General features: G+C 36.0%; 1 protein-coding gene across 1 annotated transcript in view; it reads left to right on the forward strand.

Moving 5' to 3' along the window:
- The window catches only part of LOC127568975 (potassium voltage-gated channel subfamily H member 7-like), a 361,581-nt gene that overhangs the window by 4,881 nt on the left and 344,347 nt on the right, over positions 1-12,353 (forward strand). Inside the window, exon 3 of the mRNA XM_052013243.1 lies at positions 5,588-5,818. Within this exon, the coding sequence (XP_051869203.1) occupies positions 5,588-5,818 (231 nt within the window). The remainder of the gene's footprint in view (positions 1-5,587; positions 5,819-12,353) is intronic.

Here is a 12,353-nt window from a genome sequence, read left to right on the forward strand (position 1 = left end):
AAGTTGCACCTAAATGGGAGGGGGATCAATATCCTTGCAGGGAAGGCTTATAGGCTCAACAACATCAATGTTAATGCAAGGAGTTTCACAGTTAAGTCAGATGAGCTTGGAGCATGTATCAACATTTGGAATGATGATATTACAGTCACAAATGTGATTGAGAGAAGGGCAGGACTGGCAGCTTAATGTTATAGGATATGGATCATCCAATGAGACCATATGAGTAGAACTTAGGAATAAGAGAGGGGTGATCACTTTGCTGGGGTTATACTATAGGCCTTCCAATATTCGGCTGGAATTAGAAACGCATGCAAGCAAATCAAAGGATCTTTTAAGTGCAATAGGTTTATATCAGTGGGGGCTTTAAACTTTCTCAATATTGACTAGCATTACCTTAGTGCAAGAGTCTTAGATGGGGTGAGATTTGTTAAGTGCATCTTAGAAACATCTATAAGACAACATGTCCTAACAGGGACAGGGCAGTACTTGATCTTATCTTTGGAAATGAAACTGGGCAAGTGGTGGAAGTGTCAATGGGAAACACTTTGGCAACTGTGGCCATAATTCTGTAAGTTTCAAGGTATTTATGGAAAAGGATAAGGTTGGTCTTGAATTTGAGGAAGGTTGATTTCAGTAATGTAAGAGAGGACCTGGCAAAGGCAGATTGGGGCAGATGATTGTGAGTAACTCATTAACAGACAAGTGAAAGTCTTTTAAAAGAGAGTTAGTAAGAGTTCAGGGCCAGCATGCTCCAGTGAGGGTGAAGGCAAAGATGACAAGATTAAGTAAACCTTGGATGACAAAGGATGTTGAAGGTTTGATTGGGGAAAAAGGAGACATGTGGCAGGTATAAGCAATTAGGATCAACAGATTCTGTTGAGGAACACAGTGTGCAGGAGAGAATTTAAAAAAGAAATTAGGAGAGCAAAAAGGGTCATGAAATATCTTTAGCAAGTAAGATTTAGGAGAATCCCAAGAGATTTTATATATCAGGAGCAAGAGGATAGCCACTTGGGTCCCATAAAAGACCAATGTGTGGAGCCAGATAATGTGGGTGAGGTCCAAAATGAATACTTCTCATCAAGAAGAAGGACTCGGTTTATAGTGAGTTCAGGGAGGGATATGTGGATAACCTGGAGCAATTCAGTATTAAGAAGGAGGAGGTTGTTGATGTTTATGGGGCACATAAGGGCCAATAAATCCCCTGGGCCAGGCGAGATCTATCCTAGGTTGCTATGAGAAGCAAGGTAAGAGATAGCTGGGGCCCTGATTTAGATTTTTGCATCTTTGATAGGTCACAGGTGAGGTGCCAGAAGACTGGAGCATAGTTAACACTGTTTCTTTATATAAGAAGGGCAGCAAGGATAAGCCAGGAAACTACAGGCAGGGATAGAGTTTAGGTACATTTGGGTAGGCAGAGGCTGAACAGAGATAATCAGCATAGCTTTATGCAGGGAAAACCCTGTCTCACTAATATGATTGAGTTTTTTGAGGAGGTAACAGAGAAGATTGATGAAGGCAGGACAGTAGATGTTATCTATATTAAGGCATTTGACAAGGACCTATATGGGATCCTAGGCTAGCTAGCTAATTGGATTCAAAATTGGCTTGGTGATGGGGCTGGAGGGTAGTGATTGAAGCATGCTTATCTGATGGGTAGTCTTGAGAAGTGGTATACCACAGGAATTGGTGATGGGACCCTTGTTGCTCATGATGCATCCTAGTTGTTATCAGTCAGTTTGCAGATGGCACAAAAGTTGTTGGGGTCTTGTGAATAGTGAGGAAGATTACCTAAGGTTACAACAGAATGTAGATCAGATGAAAAGTTGTGTAGAGCATTGGCAGATGGAATTTAATCCCGACAAGTGTGAGGTTATGTATTTTGGGAAGTCAAATAGATATAGATCATATACAGTAAATGGTAGTGCTCTAAGCAATGTTGATGAACAGAGAAACCTTTAATTCAAGTCCATAGTTCCCTACAAGTGGCAACACTGATAAATAGGGTGGTGAAGAAGGCATATGGCATGCTTGTCTTTATAGGTCAGGGCATGGAATGTCTGATGTTATGTTGCAACTTTACAAAAAACTGGTTACACTGCACTTGGAGTATTGTGTAGAGTTCTGGATGCCACACTATAGAAAGGATGTAGTTGCAATGGAGAGATTGTAGACGAGTTTCACCAGGATGTTGCCTGGATTGGAGGACTTTAATTATGGGGGAAATTGTAGCGGCTGTTTTTCGTTTTCCCCACTGGAGTGAAGGAGGCTGACAGGAGACCTGATAGAGGTAAGTAAAATTATAGGTGGCATAGATAGGGTAGATGATCAGAATCTTTATTTCCCCCCATGGTTGGAGTATCTAAAGCAAATAAGCTTAACATGAGAGGAAGGAGTTTTAAAGGGGATTTGAGAGGAAAGTTCTTTACACAGAGTGGTTGATATCTGGAACTTGCAACCATATGAGATAGTGGAGTCAGATAAAATCACTATGTTTAAAAGACGTTTAGACAGGCACCTTAAGAGGCAAGGCATTGCAATTGGTTTATTATTGTCTCTTGTACTGAGGTACAGTGAAAAACTTGTCTTGCATACCGTTCATACAGATCAATTCATTACACAGTGCATTGAGGTAGTACAAGGTAAGACAGTAACAGAATGCAGAACAAAGTGTAACAGCTACAGAGAAATTGCAGTGTAGGCAGACAATAAGGTGCAAGATGATAACACGGTAGATTGTGAGGTCATGAATCCATCTTCTTGTACTATTCAACAGTCTTATAACAGTGGGATAGAAGTCCATGACTCTCTTCACTTTCTTGCTGTCACAGGCAAAGCAGTTGCCATACCAAGCCATGATGCATCCAGATGGGATGCTTTCTATGGTGCATTGATAAAACTTGGTGAGTGTCAAAGGGAATACACCAAATTTCTTTAGCCTCCTAAGGAAGCAGAGGCTCTGGTGAGCTTCCTTGGCCGTGGCATCAATGTGGTTGGACCAGGACTGGCATAGAAAGTTATGGACCTAATGAGGGCAAATAGGATTGGTGTAGGTGGGCATAAAGGTCAGTGTAGATTGATAGGCCCATTTCTGTGCTTTACAGCTCTATGATTCTATGTAGAAAATAATCAAACAAACATTTTTAAAGAAGGACATATTTTAGTGAGATAACGTGGGAGGTGCTTAGTTGAAAATAATCTAGTTAAATGCAATATTCTTCCTCAATTAGCAATGTACTTCATCAATTTTCCATACAATTTTCTTCATAATTAAATAATGTATTTTAGTTTAAAATTTACAAAAGTAAAATACCACAACCATTGGAAATCTGAAATATAAACAGAAAATGCTGGAAGTGCTCAGTAAATGCAGTATCCACAGAGAAGGAAACAAAGTTAACAATTCAAGTTAATCGCCTTTAATCAGAACCCAATACTGGCCAGAGGTCGTTGTCACATACAGCAAGCCGATTTTAAGATTCATGCCATAATTGATATTTCTGCTCTGCTTCAGCACATTTAAAATAAAATGAACAAATTTGTACATGAACAAATTTTTACATTGTATTCATAATGGGTGCCCATTGAATATTTTCCAGTGTGCTAAATTCCTAATGTTGCTGGGTTTATCCTGGCAGAAACTGTTACTACAAACATCAAATATTGTGTGGGATGACATTAGATAGTATGAAAAATACAAGTGTCATAGTGTAGGTGCATAGTCATATTTAAGTAGTTCAAAAATTGGGAATTCACGAGCTCAGTGAGTAATCTTGAGAATTGAAGCTGAAGGCTCCATAGGTCATCTGGAACATGGGTAGATTCTTACAATCACACATTAGCTGTTATGCATTAAAGATATTTTCTCCACAAAGTTACTGACGGGGAAATGCACATTTATAATGTTATCCTTTTTTTATTTTATGGGCATGTATTCCATTGAATCAAATAATAAAAGAAACTGGCAGTTTTTTGTCATGTCTCCAGGATATACAAAAGTCAATGAGTTAATCATTCAAAGTTTATTATAGACAACTTTAAAATCCATTTTACAATTGGATAATCCTTTAACAACAATTAGAATGAATCTATTTTTATTCGTGTAAATTAAGTGTCAAATGTTTGCCAAAGCACAGAGAGAACTTCTCTGTTCTTCCTCAGTTAATACCTTGGGATCTGTTCGGTTCACCTGAATGGGCAACCTTGGTTTAATGTCTTATCTCAAATCTAGGATTTTCCACTGTGCAGTACGATGTTGATATTGTAGCCTTGATTAACTTGCCAGCTTCTTGTGGAGCTTGACCAATTACCAAAGAACATTCCCACAATCAATAATCCCTCTAGTCAATGTACCAAAACCAGGACAACAACAACTTTCCTGCAAGGAAGGAAGTATGGATCATCCTTGTCTCAAAAATGATCCTTCCTCAAATTGAAGTTGTATCTGTTTCCAATGATGGTTACCAGAGATCACTGTTGAATCCAGGATATTCAGGTTTAAGGTGAAAGTTCAAGTGAGACCAACTGTGATAACAAAAATCAGAATCACATCAAGTTGTCAGACTTTGAGAATCATCACTATTCCTCCACAACAGATGACATTCTCCATAATTGACCTTGTACCTGTGCTTGCATCTGATTCTTGCTCTTGTTGCAATGTGTGTGGGCATGGGAAGTTAGTAGGGAAGGATTGGAAATTGGATATAATAAAGAAATTTCAGCTTTTTTTTCAAAAAATCTAACTCTTGATAATCATATAGCTGATCTAGCCTCCACTAAGTATAAATCTCTGAGTGTTTAAGCATAATTTTAAGATGGAGAACGTGCTTCCTTGTTATGCTTCCAATTACACAATGTGGAAATCCACAAGGGCATTGTCAATATAATGTGAAAACCAATGGAGAGAGGAAAATTAGTTTTATAAATCTACAGCATACTTTCACATAGAGAAAGGTGGAGCAGAATTTGAAATGAACTGCATTTTAAGTAAACATGTATATTTGTAAATTATTCTAACTAGGTAATCGAGACTACTTTTAACTTTTAATTTTGTTGCATATTTGTTCCAACTTTTATTTGTTCAGTTGCGTTCAGAATAGATCAGAGGCATATTTAGCCCTGACTTGGAATGGAATGCTCTCTTGACAAGATTGACACTATTCTTCAACTGTGCCATCAATGAGTACACAGAAGAATAATGTCCCATTCCTCAGTTTATTATTCCATGTGTTACTGAACAGGGGGGAAAAAAAGTTGAATTTTTTCAGATGGCTTTCACTTTACAGTTGGTATACTCATTTTAATATCCTCAATTGTGAATATTAAAATGAGTATAGTTATTATTGAAATTTCGTTTCATTAATGCTTACAAGTGATTATCATTTAAGTATTAAATATATATTTTATCTACAGATATTTTAAGGATTTAATAAAATTTGCAAGCTATAAAAGCTTCCTGTAAAAAGCCTTATAATACAGATTGTCTACAATGTCACTTGTTACTGATGATGGCTTGCTAGCCATTGGCCAAGAATTGCAACAACTCACTGGTGTATTATATCTTCATTTATTTTTTCTTTCTTCACAGATAGAAAATTCATCATTGCCAATGCAAGGGTACAGAACTGTGCAATTATTTACTGCAATGATGGATTTTGTGAAATGACTGGCTTCTCGAGGCCGGATATCATGCAGAAGCCTTGTACATGTGATTTCCTGCATGGTCCAGAAAGCAAGCGGAATGCTATTGCCCAGATTGCTCAAGCTCTGCTTGGCTCAGAAGAAAGGAAAGTGAATGTCATATACTATCGCAAAGATGGTAGGATAAAGAAAAGTTTTTTTTTAACTACAATATCTGGAACTAATCTCTACTTGTAAATTGTTCTTATGCCAGGAAATTTTATGAAATGAATGCACACAGCATCAGTTTAAAATATTGAACCTAACTGAATGGAAACAATATTGTAATTGTCTGAAGTTCAATAGGCAGTGTCTTAGATGAAAAACACAAAAGAAACTAAACTCACTGTATGGTGGTACAGCAGTCAATCTTACTGCCTTCATTGCTCCAAGGAGCTGAGTTGCATCTCAATCTTGGGTGCTGCCTGTGTCGACTTTGCATATTCTGTGTGGGTTTCTCCCAGACCTCCAGTTTGCACCCACATCCCAAAAATTAACTGGTAGATTAATTGGTTATGGGAATTTGCCCCACAATGTGGGCAAAAAGCACAGGAGAGAGAATAGTTGTTGGGGTATGGGAAACGAAAGAGAAGAAGAATGTGAGGAATACGACTGTTCTGCGGAGAGTTAGCATAGACCTGATGGGCTAAATGGCCTCCTGCTGTGTTGTGGTAAGAAAGTAGACAAGTAGAGCTAGAGAAAACTAAAGAAACTAAGTTTAAACATGGGTTATGCCAATACTATCTTGCGCCTTTTATAACAATAAATTTCCATTTGCTACTGCGACAAGAGTTTTTGATTAAAATCTTGTGATAGTGCAGATATTTTTCAAGTCATTCTGCCAATCTGTTTTTTCCAGCAATTTCAGTCATAGTCACAATAGTTAATTAATGTAATGTGTAATAAGCATTTTTCTTAATTAGTTAAAAGTCAGAGTGAGGTATTGAATTTATCTACTGTGAATCCAGGAGCTGGCATTTTGAGACAGTTTTCCTACTGTGGATGATTGAAATGTTAGCCGTAATTCCAACATAGCTTATTTAGCTTGTGAAATTAATATGGCACAAATTAGGTACAAGCACAACAAGGACCCTCCTTAGTAATGTCCTAAATCAATCAAACTACATGGGGGCTTAGTTAAATCAGAATAAAACAGACAAGATCAATTTCTCCAATAGCAGAATATCTAATGTACCTGTTGTTGTCTATATCACAGCTGGGCAAAGAATTGGCACTTTCCAGGACTACAGTAAACATCCAGTATTCATGAAAGTTAAGGAATACATCTTTGTCTAAAGGTTTCAGGCAAGCATCCTATCAATACTACTGAACTAGCAAACCACTTGCACTCATAAGTAAAAATGGGACCCTACTCGGTTTGGATTCCAGGAATAGAGAATGGATATAATGGGAAGACACTCTGGTAGGATGAGATTAGATGTTGGACCTTGACTTTCTGCTATGTTTGTTAATGGCTTGGATTTTTGCACATGACACGAAGTTTGGAAGGGCATTAAGCAGTACAGATACAAGTAGTTGGTTTCAAAGGAACATGCGTAATACGAGTGGGCAAAAACTTTGGCAAATGAAGTACAAGGTGAGGAAGGCTTGGGTTATCAACTTTGAATTTGACAAAGAAAAGTGAAATATTATTTTCATGGACAATGTTTAGGAGCTGTGAAATTTGTACTTCTAAGTAAATAAAATGCCACAAAGCAATGAACAGGTACAAACAGTCGTCAAATATGAAATGGAAGGTTTGCTTTTACCTCAAGCCTGTGAAGTGAGGAAGTTACCCTGAATATGCCTGGAGCCTTGATTTCTATATTGTTCTGATTTTGAACACCAAAATTCAGGAAGGGCAATAGGCACAGATTCATCAGAATAACACTGAAATTTAAACAGTTAAATTATGAGGGCAGGTTGTATAAAGTTTATCTTCTATCCATTTGAGGATTAGAGCTTGAGGGATAATCTGATTGAGGTGTTTAAAATGTCAAATAGAATTTGGTAGGGTAACAAAGAGAATTTATTTCCTCTGGTGGTGAAATCATGAATAAATGACACAATCTGAAAATCAGAGGTTAAAACCAGAAGAATGCTTTTCACACATAGCTGTAGCAGCAATTAGGAACTCTGTCTGCACTGGTACTTTCTAAGACTGAGTTAGATAGATTTTGTGTAGGTAAGAGTATCAAAGAGCGCCGAGTAAAGGCAGGAAAACAAAGCTTGATGCATTACATCAATCGTGATCTAATCGAATGGCCAAGCAAGCCCAAGGGATTGAATGTACTTTTTCTAATGTTTGTAAGGTAATTAAGAAGAGCTTCCCATTTCTCCATTTATATCTAGCAATATTAACAGATGAGTATTCATTCCTTATCTTCTGGTTGATAATTCAGCAGAAAATGTATCTGTTAGCAACTACCACAAAACATGTCTCAGTTAAAACTACAACTGAGCTTGGGTATCTCAGTTAGAAGGTTAGTTACTATGAATGACTGCTATTTTTGAAATAAATTTCTAAAGCTTATCATTTTAACTGTGGTTGTTTATGGCATGGAACTATTTACAATATAGTTCTAATGAAGAGTCTACAGCATAGGTTGAAGCCAAATAGGTTTTGTCAGTTACAATTCTGTTTTTAGAGAATATTAATGTGTACTAGAATTCTGAGTTTCAGAAGCAAGCCAGCTGCTTTCTAATTTTTAATTCTCTACCAATTTTGTCTAACTTTTCCAGAAAGTGCTTAGAACAATTCCCTTAACGCTGGCTGTCATATTTAGTGTACATACCCACAAAAAGAAAGGCAGCAAGATTTTCAGCCATGTGGGATTGGAACTTAAATGAATTAATCCTGCCTTCGTGCGGTATCCTTCCCGCAGGCTGATTATTAAAGGAAGATACTTTGATTAATTCTGCTTTCCTAGCCTGGAAGACACGATCACTGCACACCATTATCATTCCAATTGAGACGAATGAACTCAGCACTGGTCAAACCTAAAACTGAATTTTGTTAATATAATTCATTACTTCAGCTTGTTTACCTGCTAAACAGTAAAAAGTGTTCTGTGATTTAAAAAAAATAACTTGATTGTAATTTTATCAGTGCAGAAATCTGAATGCAGAAACACATTCTGTTACAATAACAGGTGCTGGTTCTAAGTTTTAAAATGATATGGTTTATTAATTGAGAGAACAATAATTATTTTGAAATTAGTTACTACCGCAATTTGCGAAAAATCAAATTTTAAGTTATGATATATTTCAAAGAACGTGAATGTTGCAAAGCAAATATGCACACTGAGAAATCAGTATGTATGCACTGAGCTGAGCACCCTGAAGAAAACATGTATATTCCAAGAGCTTCACAAACTCAACATGATGCAGCAAAGGTCTTTTGAAATGAATGTTTGCGGAAGATGATTTCATTGTGATGAGATGTACAAGTGCTGAGAAGTAGAATAATCTTCATCTCTGGGGAAAAAAACATTGCCAATATCCTAGACTCAGTGCAGTGATACATCAGAAATCATATGGGGAATAAAGTTCTTTTTGCTGTAACTCAGGAATATGCCCAGACATCACTCCCAGAAGATTGTATCTCCCCATCAGTGATGTAATATTTATTAAGTTACTTAAAACAAAACAACTTACTAACTTTGCTGAGTCAGGCTCTCAGGTTACTGTCAAAGGATAAGTATAAGCAGGCAAATCTGAAGCAAATAGAAGCTGATTAAGAATGTTTAAACCCATTTAATGTATAGCCTGCAAGGAGAATTTCATTTCATTTCATTAATCAGGTCTGAATTTAAACACAGATTCTAGAACTAGAAGGGGAAAAAAAATCACTGCATCTGCCATTCCTTCATGAAACAGAGATTGAACTAAAGTCTGATTTTTGAAACCTACCATTTGGAGACTCATACAGAGGTATATTTAGCTACTTACTCTTACACTAATGTTCAGTTTAAAGACAGTTTATTCACAGCAAAATAGCAAGTAAAAGCTAATAGCTGCTTAACATGAGCTGCTAGAATATTGGTTTTGCCATAGCCTTGTCATTCATAAATACATTTACACAGCAGTGTATGAGTCAAGTGTATTGTATTTTCAGGATGATTATGTATGGTACAGATAGATTGACACTTGGCCTCAAGTAAGCTCTCGTAGCTGCATTTCTTTTAAATTATCAAGTGTTTTCATTCTAACTTCTGTATTTTCCACCCATTAAATTAATGGCTACTACACTGAAATATATTCAGATTGATTCATCTTGTGTATGGCTAAGCAGATGAATCAGATGAATTTGTTTTCACGTTGCTTTGGAAGTTATTTATAGATCTCAATTGTTAGTGAAATTCTAATGTAGACAGAACATTTGGTCACAGGAAATTTAATAGAAAGAATTTACTTACACATCTGCAGTCCATTTCGCATTACATTTCTGATTATCTTTACTTATTGCCAAGCAAACAATTGTAATAAACACTGCAGTATTTCACCTCAGTGTATATAGGAATGGCCTGTTCAAACTTTTATCCTGCTAGCATTAGGTTTTGAAATAAATTCTACCATCATACTTGAGACTGCAAATGTCAAATACTAGCACAATTCAGTGGATTGTTACTTATTTCATGGTCTTAAATAAGATCACATGCTAGGAATCATCAAGTGAAATGAATACATCAATGATGTAACAAAAAAGGGAACTATACTCATCATAAAAGGCAAAACAGAGCAAAATGTTGTTGCGAAATTGGAAAATAATAACCCGTTGAAGCGCTGAGGATCCAGCGCAGCTGCAGAGAAAGGCCCCAAGAATCTATTGGGAATACTGGAAATTACTGATCAATACAACCATAAGAACTAGAAGCAGGAGTAGGCCATTCTTCCCAGCATTTATTTCAGCACCTCCTTCCTGTATGAACCTTGATTATGTTAACATCTAAAAATCTATCAATCATTGACTTGAATATACTCAGCAAATATAATCTGTAGTTTCTAATTTCCTGTCCTGCATTTGGAAATAATCTTGATAAAGAAGCACCCAGCAGTGATTTTTTTTTCCTTTTGTTTCAATGAAGGGGAAACAAAGAAGGAAAAGAATTCTTTGTAGATACATAATACTTGTTCACCAGTCATATTTTTGCAAAATGCAACTGCTTTATTATATTTATTGAAGAATATCAGATAGTTTGTATTATTCTGAAGCAACTTTAATTGTGGAAATTCTTTGTGGAAAGTAGTTATTTTTAGATTAAAGTAGATAAATGGTGTTGAAGTCTACAGTGAAGTGTTATATTTGTCAGAAATAGATTTCAGAATGCAAATGCATAATTTATGACTTGTTTGCTGTAACATTTAATGAGATTACCTTGGCTTGAGCTAGACAAAAGATGAAACTTGCATGTTGGAGATGCATAACTCATTTACACAGTAGCAAGCCAGTTCATTTAGTTATCATAATAATTTCATAATAGACAGAAGAATGTGTGTAGAGATTTTTATGGATTAAAGTAATGATGTCATTGATGGTGTGATTTTTTTTCTCTTTCAATACAAAACTAGAGTCAGTGGAATTGTTGCCTTCATGGTTATAAGTGTGAGACCTATTTTTAGTGATTCTTTCTCTTCTGATGGTAGTGTGATTGTGAAGGAAACTTTGATGTTTAGTGTGTGATTTTTCTCTTAGTACGTGGGTGAAAGAAATGCAGCTGACAGAATTTAAACATTGGCTGTAGAATGGGAGCATTCAAATGGCTATTGCATCTGAAGGTTCTCTTTTCACTTCAGTAGGTGTTAACCTACTTAAACACCATTACTAAAGTAGCAGAAAAATGCATTACATATGAATTCATTGAATGTATATCCCTAATATACTGATGTGTAACTTCAGAGTTGGTTGAAGAATACATATTTCTGAAAATTACTTTGATAAATATAATTGATCAAATTATAAAGAGAAGCTGTGTATTGTTTCTTATTAGTATTAAGGAGATGTTGATTTGATTTTTCCTGATCAATTTCTATGTTGATGCATCCTGTTCCATTTTTGACATATTTGATGCTAACACCAGATTTGACACACAAACCATGTGAACTGCTTTGAACATATTTACACCATTATTAATTAGACATAAATGACTTACTAAAACAGAGACTGTGCTACTATAGTAACAGTTTCTGCTTGTGCTTACTGTTCAGTGAGTCAAAAGTGGATGCCCATGGAAAGTGTAGTGACGTACAATAATTTTATTAATATCAATTGCTACCTTCAACTCAAAGCAGTTTCTATAATTCTACCTTGCCATTCGTTCAAGAAGCAGTTTTATACTTTAGCTTAATCATCAAGTTGTGTTATTATAAGAAAATAAAATCTATTTACAATTGTTGTTCTGTGCTTGTCTGCATCCATATAAATTTTACATGCTAGGACATGAATATTGTTGATATGTACAAAAGAGACTGTAAAATGTAGAAACTTCCCTGTAATATTGCACATCTAATTATGTATAATTTAATTGGCCGGATCTGCCTCGATAATGCTGGTGGTTTTGAACACTGCCTTCAGCATTTAGCTGTTTAAACTGCAGTAAATCCAGGACTTCTGCATGTATGATTTCAAATGCAAACTCTATCTAATTGACAGATTCGTAACACTCAATCTGCTA

The sequence above is a fragment of the Pristis pectinata genome, chromosome 1 (assembly GCF_009764475.1).
Source record: "Pristis pectinata isolate sPriPec2 chromosome 1, sPriPec2.1.pri, whole genome shotgun sequence".
NCBI lineage: Eukaryota > Metazoa > Chordata > Chondrichthyes > Rhinopristiformes > Pristidae > Pristis > Pristis pectinata.